At 41.3% G+C, this 27,690-nt stretch overlaps 1 protein-coding gene across 1 annotated transcript in view; it reads left to right on the top strand.

Moving 5' to 3' along the window:
* The window catches only part of DRD3 (dopamine receptor D3), a 68,932-nt gene extending 42,395 nt beyond the window's left edge, over window positions 1–26,537 (top strand). The window contains exons 5-9 of the mRNA XM_043997315.1: window positions 906–1,048; window positions 10,198–10,394; window positions 18,521–18,601; window positions 24,413–24,779; window positions 25,777–26,537. Coding sequence (XP_043853250.1) covers window positions 906–1,048; window positions 10,198–10,394; window positions 18,521–18,601; window positions 24,413–24,779; window positions 25,777–25,973 — 985 coding nt within the window. The 3' untranslated portion in view covers window positions 25,974–26,537. The remainder of the gene's footprint in view (window positions 1–905; window positions 1,049–10,197; window positions 10,395–18,520; window positions 18,602–24,412; window positions 24,780–25,776) is intronic.
* Window positions 26,538–27,690: the final 1,153 nt, after the last annotated feature.

Below are 27,690 nucleotides of genomic sequence, written 5' to 3'. Positions count from 1 at the left end.
GGCAAAAACAGGTTCCCTGCCCTCAAAGAATTTAAAATCCAAAGAGAGGAACAACACGCAAGCAACTATGTACAAACAAGATAGAAACAGGGTAGATTGTAAGCAATCTCAGAGGGGGTGAGGGATGGAGCAAAGAAGTTCTCCAGCACTCTAGTGGTTAGATTAACAGTTTCTCTTTTATTATTTAATGTTCTTTGTCCTATGCAATGTATCCTCACACTTCCCTGTGTTTCTTTGCTGTCGCTTAATCGCCTTTTTCCCTCTAACTTTCTCAAAATCACTTCTTCTGCCTCTGTTGACCATCTTCCTCTAATTATTCTCCTTACTCTCTTGTCTCTTTCATCTTTGTTCCCATTCTGAGCCTTGTCTTTGGGGAAACAGTCATGAGGAAGAGGAAAATGGCTAGTTCATCTTGAAGGCAGAACTAGGGGCAATGGGGATGGGGGAGTAAAAAGGAGGGGAGGGGGGGCAGCTAGATGGCGCAGTGGATAGAGCACCAGCCCTGGATTCAGGAGGACCTGAGTTCAAATCTGGCCTCAGACACTTAACACTTACTAGCTGTGTGACCCTGGGCAAGTCACTTAACCCCAATTGCCTCACTAAAAAAATTTTAAAAAAATTTTAAAAAGGAGGGGAGGAAGCTACGGGAAGCCAACAGGCTTGAGGTAAGGAAACACTTCCTCCCATTGAGAGCTGTCCAAAAATGGAATGTGCTGCCTTCATGGGTTTCCTCTCCCTGGAGGCCTCAAAGCAAAAGTTAGGGGGAGGGCACTTTTCTGTTACGTTTGGAGGAGAATTCTTGTCCAGGTATGGATTGGATGCCAAGGTCCCTTCCAACTCTACGAGTCTGTGGTTCTGCAATGGTCTGTTCTTCCCCCAGTCTCTGGAGTTGATTCCTTTTTCAGGTACACAGCTGTGGTCATGCCAGTCCGTTACCAGTACAGCTCTGGCCAGAGCTCCTGCCGGCGGGTCTCTTTCATGATCACCGTGGTGTGGGTGCTGGCATTCGCCGTCTCTTGTCCTCTTCTCTTTGGCCTCAACACAACAGGTAACGATAAGTCAGCTTTCAGAGCTTCTGAGATTCTAATTGCACAAAAAGTCATGGTGGTACTGCTTTACAATAAAGGCTTTCCATATATAAAGGTATAGCTCTAAACAAAGCATGTATAAATGTGTCTATATACATGTGCTTTGGTGCCAAAAAAAGGAATAATAGGCTGGGGCAGTCAACAAATTCTGCCTCTTACTGACAATGTGACCTCGAGCAATGCACTTAATTTGTTTTGTTTTGTTTTAGTGAGGCAATTAGGGTTAAGTGACTTGCCCAGGGTCACACAGCTAGTAAGTGTTAAATGTCTGAGGCCGAATTTGAACTCAGGTACTCCTGACTCCAGGGTCGGTGCTCTATCCACTGCGCCACCTAGCTGCCCCACACTTAATTTGAACCTTAGTTTCTAGGGTGTGTTCAAGCCAGCTCAAACTGATTGTTAAATCTTCAGTGTCATTTACACCTTGGAAATCAGCAAAGGCTACAAATGATTTATTAATCATCTTTATTATCCAGACTTATAAAAGTGATCGAGAAGATCCTAATAATGCAGGTTAAATTTAGAAGTGGGTCTTGTATACATTTTTTGGGTGGGGAGAGCTGGTTGTTACACACTTAGCATACCCCTATTCAGTTTTCTCATCAGTAAATGGAGACAATAATACTTGTACTCCTTACCTCACAGGGAAGTTTTGAGGAAAGCATTTTGTAAATAATAATAACAATAATAATAGCTAGATTTATATAGTGCTTTAAAGTTTATTTGCACATGTTTTCTCATTTTGATTCTCACAATAGTGCTTTTATTTAAAAATAGTTATTTTTCCCTATTTTACAAATAAGGAAATTGAGGCTGAAGATATTAAATTACTTACTTGGGGTCAGGTAAAATTTGAGCTCAGCCCTTCCTGATCCCAAATCTATCACTTTATCTACTGCAACAATCCTAAAGCATTATATAAATGCAAAGTTACAAATAGATGACTTATGCTATGATTGACATTAATTGTTACTCAAATTTGAAGAAGTTTCTGGTCTCTGGTTCAACTAACCAATCAATAAGCAGTTATTACATTTTCCACTCTGTTTCCAAGAACTTTGCCATTAGAAGAAGATGTCGTATTCAACAAAAATCTAGCAGAACCTCTAGAAATTTCTAGAAATCATGGAAGGGGAGAAGTGGGAGAAACACTGCCCCATTTAGTTCCTGACTCACAGAATGTTTAAAACATAAACATCATAGATTAACACAGATTTAGAACTGAAAGGGGCCGTAGACATTGGAACTCTCCTTTTACAGATGGGGAAACTAAAGCCTAGAACCAGTGAAATGACTTGTCTAAGGTCAAATAGCTAGTAGGATACAGAGCTGAAATGCAAACTTCTTTCAGTTTTCATTTGTTAGATGAATTGTATACATTAAAGCTAAGTTACAAATGGATAGTAATTAGCAAGACAAAGTTGGTTTTGTTGGGAAAATGGAGAATTTCCAATAAACTTACAAAGAATTGTATCACGAAAGTAAAAATCCTCAGTGATATCATTTTTTAGGTTTCAATAGCTACAATCAACTCCTTGGGGCTGAGCAATGTGTGGATTTTGGATGTGATCACCTGTCAGTCAATATGCATTTTTTTAAGCACCTATTCTGTGCCTGGCACTGTGCTAAGCAATGGAGATAGAAATGTAAAAGAGGCTCTTGCTTTCAAGCAGCTCATAGTTTTATGGGGGAGACAACATGAAAACAACTATGTACAAGCAAGCTATAAAGAGAATCTATTAGAGATAATCATCAGAGGGAAGGCACTAGCATTAAGAGGGATTGGAAAAGTAGATAGAGCACTGGCCCTGGATTCAGGAGGACCTGAGTTCAAATCCGACCTCAGACGCTTGACACTTACTAGCTGTGTGACCCTGGGCAAGTCACTTAACCCTCATTGCCCCGCAAAAAAAAGAAAGAGGGATTGGAAAAGAGGTGGGATTTGAATTGGGATTTGAAGTCAGTAGACCAAGATGAGAAGAGAGAATTCCAGGCATGGGGGACATCCAGGGAAACTTCACAAATTTTTCCCTTGAACATCTAAGATGAAAAGCAGATGAATCCTCCTTAGGGAAATCCTGCTTTGTTATACTAATTGTGATGGTGTCTCTTCTAAGGTGATGATCTTCTCTCCCCAAAAGCCCTTGGTTAAAAGGGAGGAATTCAGCTGTGAGAAAGCAGGAATGGGTGTCTTCCTGACTTCCTCTCTCTGCCTAAGAAAAAACAGGGGGACATGGAGGGAAAAGGATAAATTTGAGAGTCAGGGGGAATTGGGAAGTGGGCTTTTGAGAAAGGGGAGATGAGAGGAAGAAGACATTTCATTTTAGAGAGATAGGAATTTCTCCTCTTTTGGGTGTGTTTGCTGGGGGAGGGGGAAGGTATCTCCCCGGTCTTTCTCCATTTATTTGTATATTTATCTGTCTCTCCCCCATCTGTATGTCTTTCTCTCTCTCTCTCTGTATATATATATATATAATATGTGTGTATGTTTATGTATATAAATACACAACACACAATATAATATGTGTGTATGCTTATGTATATAAATACACAACACACAATATAATATATGTGTGTATGTTAGATATATTATATATATATATATATATAATATGCATGATTTTTGCATGTCATCTCCATTAGAATGTGAGCCCCTTGAAAGCAGGTAGGATGTTTTTGCCTTTCTTTATATCCCTAGAACTAGCACAGTATGGAGCATATGGTAAGTGCTTAATAATTACCTTTTTTTTTTTGGTGAGGCAATTGAGGTTAAGTGACTTGCCCAGGGTCACACACCTAGTAAGTGTTGAGTATCTGAGGCTAGATTTGAACTCAGGTCCTCCTGAATCCAGGGCCAGTGCTTATGCACTGCACCACCTAGCTGCCCCATTAATAATTACATATTAATTGATTGATTGATGCATACTATTTCACTCAGAAAAGCAGAGCCTCAGACAATTTCATCCAAGTTAACAGGGTGACAAATTGTCCTAAATTTTGGGATCCACCGTATCCCAGAAAAAGAAAATGAAATTACTCATAGACCTGAGAGAGGTATAGATTGGGGAAAACACCAAGTTAAGAAACCTCCCCTCAATCAACAAGCATTTATTAAATGCCTACTAAGTGCCAGGCTCTGGGATAAACTCTAAGGATACAAAGAAATGCAAAAACAGTCTCTGGTCTCAAGGAACTCATAGCCCTCAGCCCCTTCTTCCCACCTGTCTTCCCAACAGTAGGTAGGAAGAGGAAAAAGTCCCTCCTGTGATACAGGCTTTTAGTCCACTAAGATGCACACACAGATAGGTGAGAAAGCTGAGTCAGGTTACTGTAGTTTTTAGAAGAGATCTTTCTGGCCTTGGGCTGTGTATGCAGCATCTCCCCTAATCTGTACTGTTTCCTTTCTCATCTGCCCTTGACCTCATCCTGGAAAAAAATAATCCCTAGAAAGAAACATGCCCTACAAATTTTCAGGCACAAAAATCCACATGGCTGCAATTGGTTGTGAGAGGGTCAGGTTATGTATGTCTTTAAGTGAGAAAGCCAGTTTAAACTGGTGTAGTGGAACTGTTGTTGTTGTTGTTGTTATAGCAGTAATAATAATATTATTGTTATTACCTAAGTGTATATAATCTTTTAAGGTTTACTCAGGACTTTCCTCACCAAAATGACATTCAACAAGCATTTCTTAATCAACCATTATGTGCAAGGCACTGCTAGGCACTGGAAATACAAAGACAAAATTTGAAAAGCCCCTAAGCTCAGGGCATTTACATCTTACTGGGGAGATGCCACATGTGTGCAAATATGTAAATATAGGGTAATTTGAGGAAGGAGAAAGCCCTAACAATTAGGGAGACTGGGGAAAGGTTTCCAATAGCAGGTGGCTCTATTATCCCCAATTTACAGAAGAGGAAGATGAGGCACAGAGAGGCTCAGCAACTTGCCGATGGTCATTCAGCTAATTAGTGTCAGATACTAGAGGCAGGGAACTGGCTTACAGAATAAAATTTTGATTTTCCCTTTATATAGTCCTGCAATGACAATGACTCCCCATGGAAAGTCTCATTTTCCTAGTGTTCCCACAAATGGAGTCACTTGAGCCCTTGCCCTCAATCAAATTAGTTCTGCCCCAGATTAGAATCCAGTGTCTTATGTCATCATCCTTACTGATAACAATATTAATAGAGATGTAGTAGTAGTAGGCCTCCACCAGTCAAGGATGACCATGGATCAGTGCCTTGAAGAGCCACAGGCCACAGTGTGGCTGTGCAGTCCGATATGGGAGCCTCAGCTCCTGAGTGACTTATAACCAGTGACTGCCGCATCCCATGTTGTATCTACCCCATGAGGAGTAGCTGGAGTGTCCTCTCCAGGGCGCTGGCCTGGGCCGGATCAAAATGGAAAACAAGCTGTTGCCCATGCAGCAGGTTTTCCCTCTCCGTGACATTGGTGGATCCAAAGGAGAGGCAGAGCCAGTACAGTTTGGCACCAGTGCCGCTGCAGGAGTTGCCGGAGGGATGTGATGTCCAACATCCAACTGCCTAAGGGACTCCAACCCCTGATTTTTCCTCAGGGTTAACTCCTAAAGCCTTTTCCATATATGAGTATGGCCACAAGGCAGTGGAGGTTTAAAATCAGGGTTCCTTCCCCTAGGTGGGTTGCCTGACAAGGCTAACGAGCCCCACCTGCCCGAAGTGACTGGTTTTAAGGCGCCAGTGACTAATAAATATAATAATAATAATAACAGTTAACATTTATATGGTAACTACCATATACCAGGCATTGTACCAAGTACTTTGTACAAATAATCTTATTTGATTCTCACAATAACCCTATGAGGTAGGTGCTATTATTACCCCAATTTTAGAGAGGAAGAAAGTGAGGCAAACAGAGGTTAACTTGACTTGCCCAGGGTCACACAGCTAGTGAGCATCTTAGGCCAGATATGATCCTGCATTGATCTTGTACCTCAATTGCTTTGTCCCTTATAGCTAAGTCAATCAATCAATCAGCCAGTTAACAAGTATTTTATTAAGCATATACTTTTTTGCCAGGCACTGTGCTGTGCTGGAGATACACAAAAAAGAACAATCCCTTGCCCATGAGGAATGTACATTCTAATAAGAAAGATAACATTGTAATAATACACATATGTATGTATTACAGTGTTACCTTTTGCGATGTTGTATATATAGAAATATACAGAGTAGATGGGAGGAAGTTTCCACAGACTGGAGGGATGGGGATGCTTCTGAAGAAGATGGCACTTGAGCTTAGTCTTGACAGGATGATAGGAGGTAGAAGTGAGGAGAGAGAGCATTCCAGTTATGGAGAACAGCCAGTACGAAAGCATGGAGACAGGAGATGGAGTGTTTTGTGTGGGGAGCAGCAAATAGACCAGCAGAACTAGACTGGAGAATTTGTAGAAGGGAGTGATATGATATATAAGAAGACTGAACAGAGAGGAAGGGGCCAGATTGTGAAGAAGCTTAAATACCCAACAGAAGACTCAGAAGCCATACTCTTTCATCACTATTATTAGAGGGATCTCAAAACTCCTTGCAGACCACATCAGTCAGTCAGTCAGTCAGTAAACATTTATAAAACACCTACTATGTGCCAGGCTTGGTGCCAAAAGTGGGGATACAAAAAAAGGTAAAAGATAGTCCCTGCCTTCAAGGAGCTCACAGTCTAATAGGGGAGACAACATGCCAACAATTAGGTACAAAAGAGAGCTATACAAGATAAATTGGAGATAATCAGCAAAGAGAAATAACTAGAATTAAGAGGGAGTCAGAAAAGGTTTCCTATGGAAGTTGGGGTTTTAAATGGGACTTTAAGGAAGGCAGAGAAGCCAGAAACAGAGCTTAAGAGAGAGAACCTTCCAAGCATGAGGGGACAGCCAGAGGTAAATGCCCTGAGTTGCTGAGTTGGGATACGGAAGGACCAACAGGATTTGGCTTCTCTGGTGAGCATCCCAGAAGTCCATGAAGAATCCTTGTCATGCTTGGCCAAATCATTCAGGGATTTTAATAGGATTGGTTTAAATGGAAAACAATTGGACTGAAGCACATGAGTCCCCAACTTGGATTTGCTCTTGGCTTTGTGATTCGCATCTCTGCCCACACAGAAGCTTCCTGTGCAGAGCTGCCTGCTCAGCCTGGTCAGGATAAGCAGAGACACATCCACACAGTAGCCACTTCAGAGACTCTCACCGAGTGTGACTCACCTTGTCCTTAAGCCAGACAGGGTTGTAGAGGGAGGCACTGCTGACAAAGCAGATGTCAGGTCAGTAAGCAGGTCAGGTGATAGGTAATAGAGGGAAGACTGCTCCTCTCCTCATTGGGAGTGTTGTTTCCTCCAGGGTCACTTTACCTGGTGGCAGACATAATAGAAGTGTGTCACGTGGGGAACTTAATCATCTTGCCGAATCCTAAGCAGGGGACTTTGCTTAGATGGGGAGAAAAGGGACCGAAAATTGAGCTCTTCTTTGACAGAATATCTTATATTTAACGAGGGGTTTTCATAACAGCCATTGGAGGTAGAACATGACCCAGCTGAGGTCAGAGCCAGGATTCAAACAGATTTCTTAGAGTGGCCTCGTAGAAAGAGAATACTGAATTTGAAAGACTCAGCTTGGACTCAGAGGGCCAGAGTCTGAATTCTAGAGATGTCATTTACTATCCTTATGACCTTGGGCAAATCATTTAATCATTTGGGGCTTCAATTTTCCCACCTGTAAAATGGAGGGATTTGTATTAATCACCAATTTGTAGTTCCTTGAATATGATGCTTTATCTCTCATCTCCAGATCTTTGCCCTGGCTGACCCTCATGTCCCCTTTACCTCTGCTTATTAGTGTCTCTGACTTCCTTAAGACTTATCTCTTGAGAGGGAAGCCTTTCTGAGCCCCATCCTCACCGCCCCCCCCCCATGTACTAATACCTTCCAGTTGTGGTATGTTGGAGCTGAGAGCTGATTGTTAAATTTTCAGTGTGAGCCTTAACACCTCAGAAATCTACAAACACTACAAATCAGGAACTGATTTATTGTTTTATTGATTGTCTAGACTTACCAAAGTAATGGAGAAGATGTTAATAATACAGATTAAATGTTAAAGTGGTACGTACATTTTCCACCAAGAGAGATGGTTATTAAACATTTACCAACACACTCCTGCCTTCCTATCTCAGAGTGTCTTCCTTCTATTCTGCATATATCTTGTATCTACTTGATTGTGTTATTTCCCCCATTAGAATGTAAGTTCTTGGAGGGCAGAGACTGTCTTTTTGCCTTTCTTTGTATCCCTAGGATTAGAAGTGTACCTGGTATATAGTACATGCCTAATAAATGCCTTTTTTCTAATTAGTGCCTTTTGATGATTAATGAGGGCAACTAGGTGGTGCAGTGGATAGAGTGCCAAGCTGGAACCGCAAATGGGATCGCAAAGAGTTGGAAACAACTAAAAATAATGGAACAACAACAAAACTGCAGTCTTTAAAATATGCAGTAGTTTTTGTTGCTTTGTTCAGTAATAGTGTTATGTCTAAAAAATACATACCTTAAGTAAAAAAACACTTTATTCCTAAAAAATGCTAACCATCATCTGAGCCTTCAGCTAGTCTTAATCTTTTTGCTGGTATAGAGGTTCTTGCATTGATGTTGATGGCTGCTGACTGATCAGGGTGGTGGTTGCTGAAGACTGGGGTGGCTGTGACAATTTCTTAAAATAAAATAATGAGATTGGCCGAATATATTGACTCTTCCTTTCACTTGAACAATTAGAGGCCATAGTAGAGTTATTCATTGACCTAATTTCAATATTACTGTGTCTCAAGGAGTAAGGGGGAGACCCGAGGAGAGGGAGATAGATGTGGAACAGGCCCTCAGTGGAGCAATCAGATCACATACATTTATCAATTAAGTTCACCTCCTTCTATGGGTACAGTTCATGGCAACCCAAAACAATTATAATAGTAATGTCAAAGATCATTGATCACAGATCACCATAACATATAATAATAATGAAAAAGTTTAAAATATTGTGAGAATTATCAAAATGTGACACAGAGATACTGTGTGAGCACATACTGTTGGGAAAATGGTGCCAGCAGACTTTCTTGTCTCTGGGTTGCCACAAATCTCCAGTTTGTAAAAACAAAACAAAGGCAAAGTACAATAAAACAAGGTATGCCTGTATCCCAAGGATCTGCTAGTGTAGGGTGGAGTTAGGTCCTTCTACCTGGTCTGCAAAAGGTAAAAGGAGATCATGTGCTACCAGATATCAAGTGCAATTTATAATCAGGGTCAAATATGGTACCACCACCATTCTCTACCCCTACCTAGTAAAAAATAGGGCAGAACGCTGAGATAAAGGGCAATCCCATATGTTCATGGAATGTGGGTATCCTTGCCATAAATGTCTTGATTATAGGGGAAAGTAGTGTATAATTGGAGGCTAAGAGGGGGCTAAGCAAACATTGTGGCCAGAAGAAACAGACGTATTTGAGGGGTAGATTGATGTGATGGCCCCAAGAACAGGAGAGTAAGTGGAGTTCTACAGGATGGAGACAAAAAGATGAGGTCCCACTACCATTCATTTTCTTTTTCTACTCTACCAGTGCCCTTGGCCAACTGCTGTCACCCAGAATGGTGTCAACCCATTCTACCCTTTGGTCCATTCTGTGAATCGCGCCAAAACTATGTCCAATGATGAGACTCCACTTCCCTGAAATCTCTCACTATGAACAGAAGCCTGCCCCCTTTGCTAACCATCATTCAGATCCAGATGGCGGGGCTGCTAGGTGGCACAGTGGATAGAGCACCGGCCCTGGATTCAAGAGGACCTGAGTTCAAATCCGACCTCAGACATTTAACACTTAATAGCTGTGTGACCTTGGGCAAGTCACTTAACCCCCCATTGCCCCACAAAATTAAAAACAAAAAACAAAAAAACCCAGATCCAGATGGACAGATGCCTGTTGGGACTTGTAGTCTCTGCCACTCCCAACTCTACTTATGGCTTTGACCATTCCCCTATCAATAATGACATCCCCACTAGGGTCTGCAAATGGTTCTCCCTTTTTTCCTTTCTCTCTCCTCACAGGGGATCCCAGTGTCTGTTCCATCTCCAACCCAGACTTTGTCCTCTACTCCTCAGTGGTTTCCTTCTACCTGCCCTTTGTGGTGACTCTCCTTGTCTATGCTCGGATCTATGTGGTGCTGAGACGAAGGAGGAAGAAAAGGATTCTCACTCGGCAGAACAGTCAATGCATCAGTATCAAACCTGGCTACCCCCCACAAGTAAGAACCTTATTGGATCCCAGAAAAGCCATAGGGGTGTTAAGGGCTAAAATTCTAGCTAGTCTGTCTAAAATATCTAATGAGTGGTCGCCAATAAATTATAAGCTTTAGCAAGAGTTAGACTTTTAAGCATTTATTAAGGAGAATAAGAATTTGGTAAAGAGAGAGAGAAAGTCCTAGATTCCTATCTATTAAAGGGAGAGCACATTTCTAGCTCCGCTCTCCACCAGAGTCCAAAGGCAAGAGCGTGAGACCGAGTGCCAGTCTCTTCCTTCCTCCTCCCACTAGCCCGTGTCACTTCCTGACGCCAAAGAAAAGACTCCTGGTCTTGCCCTCAAAGACCTTCGCTTCATGGGCGGAACTCTTCTACAGTAAGTCTCCAGCAGGTGGCGTCATTCCAATCGTTACAGTTGGAACCACCTGACCCTATAAACCTGCCTGTCTTAGTGGTGCATCAGTCAGCATTCTGACCTGCCGTCTTGCAAACCCAAGTCTAGATCCTATCCTCTCATCTAATAGGTGATAACTGCACTTCAGAAGCAGAACAGGCATTCCCCTCCGAAGAGCAGAAGAAATCACTAGAATCCAATGATAGATCTAGTGAACCTACCTTAGTGGGCATCATATTAGGCAAGGACTGGCTGTTCCACTTTTCCCTCACTGAGGAATGGAAATCAGGAAGAGATACTAGCTTTGGAATAAAAGGACCTGAGTGCAAGTCTCAGTTCTGCCCTTTACCCAATGCATGTCCATTAATAAATCACTTCACCTAAAACTGCTTCCCATTTTACAGAAGAACTCATGTTACCTGTTTCACAGAGATGTTGTAAGGAAAATATTTTGTAACTCTTATGGAAGATTTCTTATTTTTATTGTAAGAAATAATTTGCTGGCACAAATAGGATTCAATCTCAGGGCACCTTTTAAAAGTTGCTGGGGCTGGTGGCAAATTCTCTCCTGGTAAAACCCGCCACTATTGGGGGCAGCTAGATGGCACAGTGGATAAAGCACCAGCCCTGGATTCAGGAAGACCTGAATTCAAATCCAGCCTCAGACACTTGACACTTACTAGCTGTGTGACCCTGGGCAAGTCACTTAACCCTCACTGCCCTGCAAACAAACAAAAAAACAAAAAAAAACCTCTGCCACTGTAAGAAGCTAGTGTCTACTGGATGAGAAAGAGTGCTAAATGTGCTGGGAAAAGGTTGCTTCTGGGCTCTGAAAAGGAAATATCTTTACCTTAAGGGTATACTTCTAATTGCTCCTGAAATTAGGCAGAGAGGAATTGTTACTACACAACTATAGACAACTAGGCAATACTGTGGATAAAAAGCTGGACCCGGAGTCAGGAAGACCTGAGTTTAAATCCATCCTCAGCCACTTACTAGCTGTGTGACCCTGAGCAAGTCACTTAAATTCTGTTTAGGGGCAGCTAAGTGGTAGAGTGGATAAAGCACTGGCCCTAGATTTAGGAGGACCTGAGTTCAAATTTGACCTCAGACACTAGACAGTAGCTGTATGACCCTGAGCAAGTCACTTAACCCTCATTGCCTCACCCCCCCCAAAAAAAAAATTCTGTTTGCCTTAGTTTCCTCATCTATATGTGGATAGGATTTTTAAAAATAGGTTTCAATTTTTACTAACCTCAAGCTGAAATTTAGCATTTCCTTCCATTATGAATGTAGGCAGTCAACATTATTCTGGGAAGGGGAACCATGGGCATCACCAGAACTGCCAGAAGAACCCACAACATACAAAAAGTTAAGATCCCCTTGCCCTAGGTCAGGAGAGGGCACGGCACATTTGTTCATGGTGTTCTGTGTAGCACTCACACTCAGATCTGGATTGGTAACAGCTTAGACAATTGATCCTCTTTGGGATCAATGGGAAAAAACACCAGATTTGGAATCAGACCTGGGTTTGAATCTTGACTTTGCCTCTTGTTACCAATAGAAGCTTGGGCAAATCACTTCATCTTTCCAGGGCTCAATTTTCTCATGTAGTTTTTAGTCTGGTGGTTGGATTACATAGTCTCTCAAATCTTCTCCAGTTCTACATCCTTTTATCCTAATGCCCATGGTGTAAAAGTTCCTGTGCTAGATTCTCTGGTGTATAATGGGATAGCAGACATCATCTGGCCTGGAAGATGGCATCCCTCCCTGCCCCTTTTCTGCCCTGTTCCAATGAGCTTTATACTGGTATAGATAGAGGGATGCAAGGAGTGGCCACCGGGCTATTTGCCGGGTAGTCAGTCTGGGATTTAAAGAGCAAGGCTAGCCACCTGTGTTCTGCATACACGTGTGTGTGCACACACCTCTCCCCCCTCACACACACACACTGAACATTGCAGGATTCCTTTGTTGTGTCCATGGCCTCCTGGTTTCTTTCTTTCTCTCTGTTGCATATTTATTTGTGGTTTTTAGCACCAGTTTAAGGTGTAATTCTGTGTTTTTGAAGAGAAAACAGCCGGCTAGGGAGTCTCTTTGGGGCTGTCTGCCTTATTTTGTTATTTAATGTCGGATGTGGAGAAAAATGAATGTGTTTTCCCACTCCCCTATCCCTGTGTTGATAGTAAGTTGTTAGAAACTGCAGAGATTAAACATAGAGCCTTATAAGGGGAAAAAAATACAATCTAATTAAGGAGGTAAGACACAGTACGTTAAGGAGAAAAGCTCTTTTTTAGAAGTCATAAGACTTCCACAAATTCTAGTTCTGGTTTTGTCACTAACTCATTGTATGACTTAGAGAAAGGCTTCTCATTTCTTTAGACCTTACTTTCCTTAGCTGTAAAGAGATCTCTAAGACAATAGTGTCAAACTCAAATTGAGGGGGGCAGCTAGGTGGCGCAGTGGATAGAGCACCGGTCCTGGAGTCAGGAGGACCTGAGTTCAAATCCGACCTCGGACACTTAACACTTATTAGCTGTGTGACCCTGGGCAAGTCACTTAACCCCAATTGCCTCACTAAAAAAAATAATAATAATAAAATAAAAAAAAAAACAACCTCAAATTGAAAGGAAATCCTGCAGGCTGATACTTATTTAGACAAACCACAAATTGATATTATCCATGTTGTACTGTAGTTTTTTTAATTGATTTTGGTGCTTCCCCATTGACTGTTGAATTATCAACCAACAAGCCCTTTAACAACAGCTAGGTGCCAAGTACTGTGCTAGGTACTGGGGATAGAAATACAAAAGTGAGGTAGTGCCTGGCCTCAAAAAGGTTACATTCTATTATCTAGGGGGATACAACATGTTCCAGATTTAAAATACACTGATTAATGGGGTTGTTATTGACTGGGAGAATCAGAAAAGGCTTCTTGAAAAAAGTGGGACTTAAGCTGAATTCTGAGGAGAGCTATGGATTCCAAGAGGTGGAGATGAAAAGAAAGAGCATTCTTGGGATAGGAGATACCCTGTATAAAGGGGACGGAAGCAGAAAAGAAAATGGCACCCATACAGAACAACAAAAAGGCTGGTTTGGGTAGCATATGTAAGGGTGATGCGTAAACATCCTAGAAAGGTAGCCAGCCTGGATCCAGGTTGTGCAGGGCTTTAAATACCCAACAGAGAGATGTAGATTTTATTCAAAAGGCAGTGGGGTTGGGGAGGGGTCACTGAAGCTTCTGGGATAGTGGAATGAAATGGTCAGACCAGCAATTAAAAAATATTCATTTAATGGTGATGGGGTAGGGTGGGGAAGTGGAGAGTAGATGTGGGGATTTAGACTAGAAGGAAACAGACCAATGAGGAAATGACAGCATTAGTCTAGGCAAGAAAAGAGCTCAGGAGAGATAATAGGAAGACATGTAGATATGGCAGGATATATACATACATAAACACATACACACACATATATACACATGTGTGTATTGTGTGTGTGTGTGTATATACAGTGTGTTACCTGTATAGAGATGCATAAAAAGAGGGGAGGAGAAGTGAACAAGCATTTATTAAGTACCTACTATGTGGCATTATCTCATTTGATCCTTACAACAGTCCTGGGAGATAAATGCTATTATTATCCCCAGTTGAGGAAACTGAGTCAAATTGCCTAGAGGCACATAGCTAGTAAATGTCTAAGGCACAATTTTGAATTCAAGTCTTCCTGACTTCAAGCCCAGAGTTCTATTCCCCTGTGCCACCTGCCTGCCTGAGTCAAGAGAGTTAGGGCTAGGGAGAGTGTAAAAAAGGTGGCACAGTAGATAGAGTGCTGGACCTAGAGTCAAGAAGACCTGAGTTCAATTCTGACCTCAGACACTTACTAGCTTGGTGACCCTGGGCAAGTCACTTAACTCTGTTTGCCTCACTTTCCTCCTCTGTAAAATGAGCTGGAAAAGGAAATGGCAAACCACTCCAGCATCTTTGCCAAGAAAACCCCAAATGGGGTCATGAAGAGTCAGGTATGACTAAAATGACTGAAAAACAACAAAAAAGCATTAGAATTGAAGGGTTGGGAAAGGCTTCCTGTAGAGGATGAGATTTTGATGGGACTTACAGGAAGCCAGGAAAGCTAATAGGCAGAGATGGAGAAAAGAAAGCATTTGAAGCATTGGAGACACCAAAGAAAATGCCAAGAACAGAGAGACAAGTGTCAAAAGGACAATCCTAGATGAAGTCACGCTGAGCTTGGTTAAATGGTGCAGTAGAGGACTGGGCCTGGAGTCAGAAAGGTGTTGTTGTCATTTCAGTAGCATTCAATTCTTCATGACCCCATCTAGGGTTTTCTTGGCAAAATAATGGAGCGGTTTGCCATTTCCTTCTCCGATTCATTTTACAGATGAGGAAACTGAGGCAAGCAGGGTTAAGTGACATACCGAAGGTCACCCAGCTAGTAAGTGTCTGAGGCCAGATTTGAACTCAGGAAGATGAGTCTTCCTGACTGCAGACCCAGCACTCTCTATTGCACAGTACCATCTAGCTGCCAGGAATCAGGCCTGAGCTCAAATCCAGCCTCAGACACTTACTAGCTGGGTGACCCTCGGTGAGTCACTTAACCTCTGTCTGCCGCTATATCCTCAACTGTAAGATGGCACCTAGTTCCCGAGGTTGTTCAGATCAAATGAGATACTGTAAAGCACTTGTCAGAGTGCCTGGCACACTTAATAAATGCTTGTTTCCTTCCTTCCCGATGGAACTATCCTCAAATATCACAGACAGTTTTTTAACAAATACAAATACTCAGTACTTACATGAAAAGATGCACAATTCACCAATAATCAAAAAATTACAAATCAAAACAACTGTGACAACCTTACACCCACCAGAATGGTAACAATAGTAAAGAATAATAAAAATCAAATGTTATCAAAGCTGTGGTGGGGAAACACACTCTAATACATTTTTGATTGAACCATAGTCTAGTGCAAACATTGTAGATAACAACGTGGCAATATTCATTAAGAGTAACCAAACTAATCACACCTTTTGGTCCAAGGATTCCATTGCTAGAATTCCTTTTTTTCCCTAAAAACATCCTAAAAAGAAAAAAAAAGTACCTGTCTGTACAAGAATATTTATAACTGTTCTACTTGCAATGGGAAAAAATACAACCAACCTATATGTCCATCAACTGGTGACTAGATGAATAAATTACAGTATGATAATATAACAGAATATTCCAGTGTCATAAAAAGTGATAAATATAGATAGATATAGATATATGTTTCTATAAAGATACATACAGAGAGAGCTATATAGATACATATGTGTGTATCCATTTATAGATACATATGTTTGTGTTTATGTATATGAATCTTATAAGGAAACAACCATAACAAGGGTAAAGCAAGTGAGGCATTTCTCTCAGGTGTATAAAATGAAATGTGCAGAAAGGTGTAAAAAATACGTATCCACAATGCCAAGGATGTGAGTGCCATGCCAATAAGATATGAGAACAGTTTAATATTCTTCCCTAGAGCTCTAATTCAGCTAGTTTTAATGCTGCAAGGAAATGGGGAAGGAGCTCTGTGCAGTGGCAACAAATAATATCTATCAACTAGAACTGTGTATACATTGAGTAGTTGGTCATTGTCCTTAACTCTCCTCTGCCATCTTGGCTCCACCCACTTGTTGTCAAAATAGACTTGGGGGGGGCAGGGCAATGAAGGTTAAGTGACTTGCCCAGGGTCACACAGCTAGTTAGTAAGTGTCAAGTGTCTGAGGTCAAATTTGAACTCAGGTCCTCCTGACTCCAGGGCTGGTGCTTTATCTACTGTGCCACCTAGCTGCCCCATTGTCCTTCGCTCTCAAAGAGGACTGGAATGACATCACTGTGGTAGGGTCAAGTTATAGGGTGTCCAGCTATGGTTGGGCAAAAAAAAAAATCCATTTGAGCATTTGGAGTGAGATGTCTTTAAATCTGTGCCTCTCCCATTTCTTTTGAGCTACTATGTTTCCTCTTTGCTCACAGAGCACAGAGCCTTCTTGGATGCAGGCACATTATACTCGGTGCTCCTATGCCAGGGTCTCCCATGTCTCACAACTGATCCCAAAGTTCTTGTGAAGGAGTTTGAGAGTGTCCTTGTATCACTTCTTCTGGCTTCCATGTGAGTGCTTCCCTTGTGTGAGTTCTCTGTAAAATAGTCTTTTAGGCAAATGAACTTTTGATATTCGAACAATGTGGCCAGTCCCTAGGAGTTGCACTCTCTGCGGTAGAGTTTGGATGCTTGGCAGTTCAGCTCAAGAAAAGACCTCAGTATCTGGTGCTTTGCCTTGCCAGGTGATCTTCAGAATCTTCCTAAGACAATTCAAATGGAAGCGATTCCATTTGCTGGCATGGCTCTGATAGACTGTCCAGGTTTCACAGGCATACAACAATGAGGTCAGCAGGACAGCTCTACTTTAGACCTTCAGTTTGGTAGGCAGTCTGAAATCTTTTCTCTCCCACACTTTCAGAAAATGAAAGCGGGGAAGGGGACAGAGAAGGAAGAGGAGGAGGCAGAAGAGAAGGGAGTGAACAGGAGGGGACAAGAGGGAAAAGAAAAGTGTACCAGAACTACGGGCAGAAAAGGATGCAGCAGAAATAGGGGTTTTGTTCCTTGGTCGGTTTTGTTTTTGTTTTTTTAATTCACTGGGTTCTACTTTGCTAATTAAAAAAAAAGAGAAAATTTGTAAAAGGATTCATTTGGGTATTTGTTAGGCAGTACCTATCCTGTCAAAATAAAATATGTCGATAAGTTTCTTTTTTTAATTGCTTATCACAATGCAAATGCCTGAGGGATTCCTCTGAAGATGGGGAAGAGGTTATCTCCAAGTCCAGCCCCCTCCATTATCTCAAAAGAGAAGGAAAAAAAAAAACCTAGATAAAGTAAAACAACAAACATCTGGCCCTAGAGTCAGGAGGACCTGAGTTCAAATCTAGCCTCAGGCACTTAATACTTACTAGCTGTGTGACTCTGGGCGAGTCACTTAACCCCAACTGCCTCACCAAAAACCAACAACAACAACAAACAACAAAGAATGGATGGAGATGGGGAGAGGGATTATAGGCCTTCCAGGATGCATTCCCCACTTGACCTAGGAAAGAAAAAAGAGGGGAATATTGTTTTTTCTCTCTCATATTTCCTGAAGTTGAAAAGCATTTCAAGACAGGACCTTGGCAGGGGAACAGGGGGAAAGAGGAAGAGAGTTCCACTGGTGGAAAGGGGTTGCACTGAGGGCTTTGTAGCATGTGACCCCTAGGTATGCTTCAGGGACCTCAAAACAGGTTCCTTCCAGGAAGAATGAGCCCGTTAGGAGACTCTTTAAACAAAGGATGAGCTTCTTAGGCTGAGCCTCACCACCACCACCACCACCACCCCACCCAGGAGGATGTTATGTCTTTATGGACTTCCAGTTCAAGGATAAGAAGACTGAGATCTAGAGAGAAGATATGGTTGATTTCAGGATGTGCAGGTAAAATGAAAACTGTTCCTTTTGAAAAAGGTGATCTAGGTAATGAATTGAAGACCTTGGACTGAGTCCAGATGCTGTAATTTTTTTTTTAATGACAGAAGACTAAGAATTTCCCCAATGTAATGAGCATTCACCTTATTCAAGTTAATTCTATGTCACTCCCACGCTGTACAGCTAGCAGGAACTTATTTTATACCTGATTTTCTCTTCTTTCTCTACCCCATACTAGTCTATCTTTCTACGGCGGCATGCAATTCGGCATTTCTCAATGAGGTCCAGATTTTCTTCATCAGAAACTGCGGGGAAAACAGTAAGTAGGCCATTCTTTGAACATAAGAGAAAGATGTTTCCTTGAAATCATTCATTGAAAGATGAATCAACAGAGACAACTTTGTTTGACAACCCCTCTGATAACTAATTTCAGGAGATGGATGAAACAGGGAGATGTCTGCTTTCCAAAGGGGAAAGATGAGAAGGGAAGGAAGGAAATAAGCATTCACACAGCGCCTATAATACCCTAAGAGCTTTCTACAAATATATCATCTCATTTCATCCTCACACTAATACTGGGTTGTAGGTGCTATTATTATCCCCATTTTACAGTTGAGGAAATTGAGGCAAACATAAGCTAAATGACCTGCCCAGGATCACCCAGCTGGATTTGAATTCAGGTCTTCCTAATTCCAGACTCAGTCCTCCATCCTGTGCCACCAGCTGTCTGTAGGTATTTGCCACCATAGTAGAAAATGTCTAGGATGATGGAGAGTTCTTTATCTATTGTAATAACTTTGAAATATTTCCCCTAGGAGCATGATTTATGCCTATAACCATTCCATATACTTATCCTAGGGTAACTAGGCGCCCTCTCCTATACCTACACTTCTATACAAAGACATACATCTTATATATATATATGTGTGTGTGTGTGTGTGTGTGTGTGTATATACATATACACATACTCATACACATATACATGCACCTACACATGCATATGTATACATACACATACATATACATATACTAGCTCTGAAATCCTTTCTGATTTTTTTTGTACTGTAGTAGGAAACATCAAATTATTATATTTTAATATCCCTTAGATGAGTTTTGGGGGTGAAGGACTGGGTCAGAATGGGGCTGTGAGAGTGAGGTCATCCATAAATGTTAGAAAAAATGGAACTAGAAGCCAAGATTGTCTGAGGGGAACAGAAAGACAGAGCAAGAGAACAGGGAAACATTCTCCTCAGGTACAATTTAAAGTTAATTAATTCTGAAAGAGAAGACAAATTTGCAGCTTTGTGACTGAAGTATTCTATTTATTCACTGAACCACAGAATAGCATAAAACCATCTCACAGGCTCCTGAGAACCTCACTCTCCCAAAGAAACATCGCACCACCACTGAAACATAAAGTGCTCTAAGGGGACCTGGGCTCCAAGAGAAGCAAGGGTTTTCTGTCTCCTCCAACTTCCACAACCAAGACTGGTTCATTATAAATGGAGCTTTGAAACTCTAGCAATGGTGAAGGGCTGAACCTTTGAGTCTTTGTCATATCTGTGTCTAGCTAATTAACTGCTTTTCACAAGGGTCTGAGCAGCAAGTAGACCTGTCAAAGATAGGAAGCTATCCAAGGCAGATAACTCAGGAATTCCTCATCCAGATCAATTCTGAGGAGAGAGAATTGGGAAGGAGAAACAAAAAAAGATAGTGATACTGGCAGGATTCTCTCAAGGGTCAAGGCTGGTGCTAATAACTGCAGTGAAAACTCAGTTATACCATGCTTATGTGGGTGACAGACTTGGTGTGTCACATAGAGTAGCTGTGGTTTTTCCTTATGCCAGTCTTAGAGATTATGATGACGTGGCAGAGATGGCTGAAGGAATCAAGTAAAAAAAGATCCTGCAGGAAGGGGAACTCTCGGGTTACTTTGTGCCCTTACTGAAACCATCCTAAGTTTGTACTTCGTGCTTGCTGTGCACTCTCTCTCTTACAAAAGAGGAAAGAACTGAAAGAGAGGTAGGTTGAAATCTGGCAGATACAGTGTCACTGTGCTTAGGCCTTTAGCATGATGATTAGAGTTGTATTCCCCAGCTGATATGGTTGGACTGATTTTTTTTTTTTGCAGGGCAATGAGGGTTAAGTGACTTGCCCAGGGTCACACCGCGCTAGTAAGTGTCGAGTGTCTGAGGCCAGATTTGAACTCAGATTCTCCTGAATCCAGGGCCAGTGCTTTATCCACTGCACCACATAGCTGCCCCCTGGACTGATTTTTGAAAAGACCATCCCCTTTGCCCCCAAATCCTGCCAGGTCATCTACGGTTTCAAGGAGATAATGGAAGCATTTTCTTATTCAGACAATAAGGGGTGAGGAAGGGCATCAAAAGGAATTTTTCCTCTTCTCTGAAGTTTATTAGTTAGAAATCTCATCCTTAAACATGAAGAAGAAAATGCATTAGAACCCTCTCAAAAATTCCTCCAACACCTAGGAGTACTGTGGAACCCCATATTTCAATATTTCAAGGGATTCATGATTTCATTGATATGGGTACACATTCCAGTGGGACACAATGCAACCCATCATCTCATTCTGAGACTCTCGTCCATATCCTGCTACAGCAGGATGTACAACACAGAAACTCCACTTAACTTACTGGGGGCTTTCTTTCAGATCTCCTGACATTGTGTAGATTCCAAAAGAACACATGGGATTTCTCTCAATTATCTCTTGATTTTGCTACGTGATTGATCCTTCAGTTTTTCCCCCAAAATGCCATAATCTCTGGCGATGTTTCCAAGGTCCTTTCTGGCAGCATGCATGTAAATCACTAGAATTGGGCAGTAGTCATTTATTTCAGCAAGTCTTGGAAAGTTCTCTCTGATGTATTGGATACATCCTTCAAGAAGACAACAGATCTTTTCATTATTGCTATCAGGTTGACAAATAGCTGCCCCAGTAACGCTTAGCAAAGAGTTACCAACCACCACTAATGATAACAGCAGACATATACATATACATATACATATACATATACATATATATATATATATATATATATATATATACACACACATATATACATACATACACACACATATATGTATGGTGGTCTACAGGTTGTTTTTCACATATTATTTCATCTGACCTACTATTATTTTCTTCTTTATTATAACTCTTCTCTTCTTCGGATTTGCATTTACCACCACCTGTGGAATTATTTTATAATTTCTGGGAGGAAAAGCAGATGTCTCCTTCTCAGAGCATTCAGTTCTCTCCTCTTGAGGAAGAACCTTAAATTTGTTGGGGGCGGGGTTTAGCTCCCAGTGTACAGTGGTCCCTCTTCCCTTCATCCTTTGTGTGACGTGCTTTTATTCTGCAAAGCCTTAAAAGTGGTCTGAGTTCCCCTCCGCCTCTTTAAATCCGTTTCTATTTTTTTCTCACCATGAAGCACCTATTCTGGATTTTTTGGTTTATTTGTTCTTACTAACATTTAATTGTCTCTGGTAACCTGGAGTGTGAAAGGGCATTGCTTGATCCTTTTCACTTCTCTTCTAGGAGAGAGACAGGCCTGAACTTTGTTTTGGGGTTTTTTTTAATTGTTTTTACTCTCAACTTAAACACTAAATCAAACGAGCATTTCCATGTACACATTAGAGCAGAAAAAGAGGGCTGCCCATGAAACTGAATTTCTGTGATACACAGCTTGCTTTTCTTTTAAAAATATGTAATCTATTCAATATGTGACTTTCAAAGCTGTTCTGCTTGTCTGGTTCTGTTCTAGGCTTCTTCCCATTCTCTTCTATGCGTTGTTTTAAAAAAAAATGTCATGATGACCCTCTTTTCTTTTTCCTACCTTTTTAGTGACCCCATCCATGGCCTTTTCTCCCTGCCATCTCTGTCCCTCCTTGAAAAAAATTCATTCACAGGGCAGCTGGGTGGCACAGTGGATAAAGCAGCGGCACTGGATTCAGGAAAACCTGAGTTCAAATCTGGCCTCAGACACTTGACACTTACTAGCTGTGTGACCCTGGGAAAGTCACTTAACCTTCATTGCCCCTCAAAAAAAGAAAAGAAAAGAAAAGAAAAAATTAATTCATTAGCCTTGTAACAAATATGTATAAAATTTGTGAGTAACATATAAGATATGTATGTCCACATGGGTTATCTAAATGTATAAATGTGTAATTCACAGGTGGCATAGATTGGAATCTGGCCATCCCTCTCCAAGAGAGATTACAATTTTTTCTTTGAAGGAAGGAAGAAAAGGGCTATAGCTAAGTATTTATTCTTCTCCAAGAGAGGTGTCAGACTAGACATATCTATCTCAAATACTGCTGATCTGAGAGTATGAATCTGATTCGGTACAAAAGCATTTCCCTGGTCACTCTGAAGGGGAAAGGTTGCTCTCAGCTTACATTTACCTAATCTAGCTCATTCCTTTCATACGCTGGATACACAAAAGACCATCAGAAATAGCAAAGGGTATTGAACTCATTTATCCAAGCATACAGCAAACAGAAATCAGCCAAGTTATACAGATTAAAATATACCAGAAAATATATAGGAATGAATGAGCTCTTAAGATGGGAGTGATATGAGATCTCAGCTCAAATAATGAGAATTCTTTCTCCCAAGCCTCTTGGGAAACAAGCTGGAAATCAGGAGCATGTTGAGGAACCCTCTTCTCTTGAATGACTACAGCTTCTAAGGTCTGTCTTTCTCTCCTCTCTGAAGAGTCCCTTGTGCAGATGTCTCTTCTGAAGGAGCTCAGGCACTACGTGTGTCTCTTCAGAACTGGCACCAACTCTTCCCCTTACTGGAATACATAGCATCACCACAGCATTTTCTCCACCAGATAGAAATCAAGCCTCCTTCTGCAAATACAGCAGCACACAAAATGCCCCAGCCTTGGTCGGAAGCCTAGTTACAGATGCACAGTGAAGCACAACAAATTCCCACACTGTGGGACTGCATTTGAACATAGATGCTGGGCAGAAACAGAAATGTAAACATCACACCCTCAATACAATCACTGCAAAGTGAGATCCTTAGTCCTTTTCTTTCAGACTGCTTGTAGATTATTATAATTCACCTTGTTCATACCTTGGTAGCTTTTCCTCATCTCCTAGCAACTTAACTGGTTTTTCTTGAGCATCAGAGGGCAGAACTAACAGTTAGAATCATCTAAAAGTAAAAATGAGACTCTTGACTTCCACTCACTGGATGATCCCTTATGAGTGATAGCATGGAAAGGAATCTTTTTCAGGAAAATGTTTGAATATGTGATCTTTAAAATCTCTTCCAACTTTGGTATTCAACCATCTTATGATTTTATGGGATGGAAAGGTTGGAACTTCACATATTGGGGAGGGGCAGTTATCCCAGGGTACAAGACAGGGGTATTCAGACCCTTCAGACTTCTCATGTATGTAGGCTTTTTTCTTTTTTTGGTGGGGCAATGAGGGTTAAGTGACTTGCCCAGGGTCACACAGCTAGTAAGTGTCAAGTGTCTGAGGCCGGATTTGAACTCAGGTCCTACTAAATCCAGGGCCAGTGTTTTATCCACTGTGCCACCTAGCTGCCCCAGACTTCTTATAAGGTTCACCAGGACTTTCCAATTCTGAAGGTGCTGGCAACATTAATTATTGAGAAGGTTCTCAGTAACAAAGCTTTTTTGTTTCCCAGTTGTGACTAGAAGACAGTGGTGAGTCTTCAATGCCTTTATAATCCTATGGCCTCTTTTCCAGGCCTTTCCAGTCCCTAGGCTCTTCCCACGATAATTTTCACACTGAGATGATTTCTTCTTCCCTATTTGTACAATGTAACAGAAAAGCATTGGACTTGGAGGCAAGAAGATTTGAGTTCAAATCCTACCTCAGACATTGACTAGCTTTATAACTCTGGGTAAGTCATTCTACCCAGGTTTCAGTTTCTTTATTTGTAAAACGGTGATAATAATAGCACAGGGTTGTTGGAAAGCTCCAATGAGGTAACATATATAAAGTGTTTTCTAAACCTTAATAGGCTATATAAGTGTGAATTATTATTATTTTCATCATCATTATTATTTCAACATCCTCGTGCATATTATTTATGCATTCGATTGTTGATTTTCCTTCCTTGCAGGAGCCGACTGAAGAAAAAGAATACCCTCCTGGTTGTCAAGATTCCCTTTTATCCCATCTTCAGGCCACCTCTCCAGGAAGGGCCCACTCATCTGAGAAACTGCTGGCAGCATTGGAATTGAAACGCTACTATAGCTTCTGCCAGGATTCTCCTTTGCCCAAGCCAGGACACCCAGAAGAGGAAGGAGAGTTGAAAGGGGATGGGAGGACTCTGGGAGGGCTCAGCCCCACCATGGCTCCCAAACTGGGTCTAGAGGTTCGGAAACTCAGCAACGGCAGAATGATGACTTCACTGAGGCTTTCCCAGCAGGCCCGCAGTGTTCCACTTCGAGAAAAGAAAGCAACCCAGATGCTGGCTATCGTTTTAGGTGAGTTGTATGGGAATTTGCCAGAAGGTAGAAAATCCTGCATCATAAAGATATAGATGCTGGGTACTACCTAGGGTGAACGAAAACTATCCTCACTTCAGTTATTCACTACCAGGCCAAAAAGCACTGAATCTGGACTGACAGGATGTGAATTCAAGTCCTGATTCTTCCAATATTTCCTGTGTGGCTTTATCCTCCTAACCACTTATCCTATGAATGTCAGTTTCCTTACCTTTTTTTTTTTTTGTAAATGGAGGATAATACTTGTACTACCCATCTCCCAGTCATTTGATTCAAATAAAATAAGGCATGCTTTGCAAACAACAAAGTTATATTCAAGTGAAATGATGAGAATAACTCAATGAATATACCTTTTAAAAATCTGTAAACCGGGGCAGCTAGGTGGCGCAGTGGATAGAGCACCGGCCCTGGAGTCAGGAGGACCTGAGTTCAAATCCGGCCTCAGACACTTAACACTTACTAGCTGTGTGACCCTGGGCAAGTCACTTAACCCCAATTGCCTCACTTAAAAAAAAATTCAAAAAAAATTTGTAAACCACTTTATATATTTATATTCTATAAATTTTAAAGACTTTATATATTCATTTGAATGGATTAATGGAGGCAGTGTGGTACAGTAGAAAGAACCCTGGCTCTTTGGGTTCAAATCCTGCCTCTGACACCTACTACCCATGTGACAATGAGAGAGTCACTTAACTTTCCTGGGCCTCAGTTTTTCTCATCTGTACAATGAGAGGACTTGATATGATGGCATTTAAGGTCTCTTACAGCAATAGATCTATGTATCTATGGGAATGATGATGCTTCAGAGAGATGCTAAGAATCATTAAAGAGATACCTAGAACCAAAAAGTTGGGGAGGAATGGAAAACTGAAAAGATTCAAGGGTTTCGGTCTCCTATACCAGTTTGATATATGTTGAGGCAAAGTGTGAAATGAAACCTCTAACTTGTTTGCTTCCCCCATTTGAAATCTAGGGGCTTTCATCATCTGCTGGCTGCCTTTCTTCTTGACCCACATCCTCAATACTCACTGCCAGGCCTGCCATGTGCCCCCAGAGCTCTACAGTGCCACCACGTGGCTGGGTTATGTGAACAGCGCCCTCAACCCTGTGATCTACACCACCTTCAACGTAGAGTTCCGCAGGGCTTTCCTTAAAATCCTGTCCTGCTAAAGGCGGAAGAGAAGAGTGGCCACCTTCACTGACTTCCCCTGGCCTCTCCAGGAGATGGGGGAGGGAGAAGCCTTTAGCTACATTCTAGGCTTCCATCAGCCAGGTTATTTGACATCCTTGTATCATAATTGGTCTTCCCAACTTCAGTAGTTCACATCTTCAATCCATCCTTCACAGAAAAGCCCAAGTAATCTTAACTTGATACTGATTACATGACTCCCATATTCAAATCTTCAGATCTCCCCATTGCTTATGGAATAAAACAATTTGGCTCCAGACTGCCTTTCCAGTCTTATCTGACATTATTCTGCTTCACATGTTGTAAGTGTTAGTCAAATGGGACTACTTGTCATCCCTTCTTCTTATCTTGCTCTAGTCTAGCCCCATTTCCTTGCCCATACCTTCCCTGTATTTCTGGGATGGACTACTCTCTTTCCCATCTCTGCCTGTTAAAATATTTCTCTTCCTTGGAGACACAACTCAAATGGTATTTCCTACATGAACTTTTGTCAGATCTCCCTTTCCTCAAATTTTCTCAAAGCACTTTGGTCTAGTTCTCTTCATTGCTCTTACCACATTGTACAATGTATTATATTTATTGGTCTATATGTCAGATAGTCTTGTAATCTTGTAATGAGATAATATATTTATAAAGCACTTAGCACAGCACCTAACACATAGTAGGTCTTAATAAATACTTGTACCTTTCCCTTCCCCCCCCATTATATTATAAACTCCCTGAAGCTAGGGATTCTTGTCCTATCATATTTATAGGTCTATATATCTGATATTCTTCTAATGTCTTCATAAATTGTAAATTCCCTGAAACTTAAGATTCCTATCCTATTTGCTTAAGTGTTTGCCATTCCCCTCCCATGAGGTTGTAATTCTCCATTAGATTGTAAAATCCCTGAAGCTAGGGATTGTGTTGTTGTTTCTCATTTCTGAATCTTCAGAGCTTGGCACAGAGTAAGTGTTTAATAAATGTTTGTCAAATTGAAGATTTGGGGTCTCTAAAAAATGGCAGGACGTAGCAAATCACGTAAATTGCTCCATAAAAGACGAACTGCCCCATGTTTCCAGGTGAAATCTAAGGACACCTAAGCTATTTTTTTTTAATGACTAGAGAGGACACGAGAGTGATAAACAATAATTCTCAAAGAAGAGGCTTATGTCAAACGCTAAACAAAAAGCAGTCTGAGGCATAACTGGACAGAGAGTGAACAGATGTCATTATTCAAATTGAACCATCTCTCCTTGAAACCTCAGCCAGGTCAATGTTAGACAATATATTCAGCACTAACTCCTTGGAGGAAATTTTCTTTACTCATCACTTAGTAATAAAAATAGGGAAGCCTTCCTGTCCAAGAACATATGATCCCCATAGGAGAGTGACAGCATGAATAATGGTCACTTTACGGACACAGAGACCCAGGAAACCATAGATTTAGACTTGCATGGAACCCTATACACTATGTAGTTCAACTTTTTCATTATACAAATGAGAAAACAGACCCTGGGAAGTTAAATGGGTTGTCCAAGGTCACAGAAGTAGTAAGTGATGGAGGCAAAATTTGTACCCAGGTTTTCTGACTCCAAAACCAGTGATTTTTATATTCTACCACAAGAGAACTCATGTTTCTCCAGGGAAGCAAGAGCTACCATAGCATTTAACTCTAAATCTATGACCTGGATAACTCCAATACCATAGCTGACA

This window comes from Dromiciops gliroides, chromosome 3 (genome assembly GCF_019393635.1).
Source record: "Dromiciops gliroides isolate mDroGli1 chromosome 3, mDroGli1.pri, whole genome shotgun sequence".
NCBI classification, from domain to species: Eukaryota; Metazoa; Chordata; class Mammalia; order Microbiotheria; family Microbiotheriidae; genus Dromiciops; species Dromiciops gliroides.
Note: the sequence above shows the minus strand (reverse complement) of the source record. Positions and strands in the feature narration are given on the sequence as shown.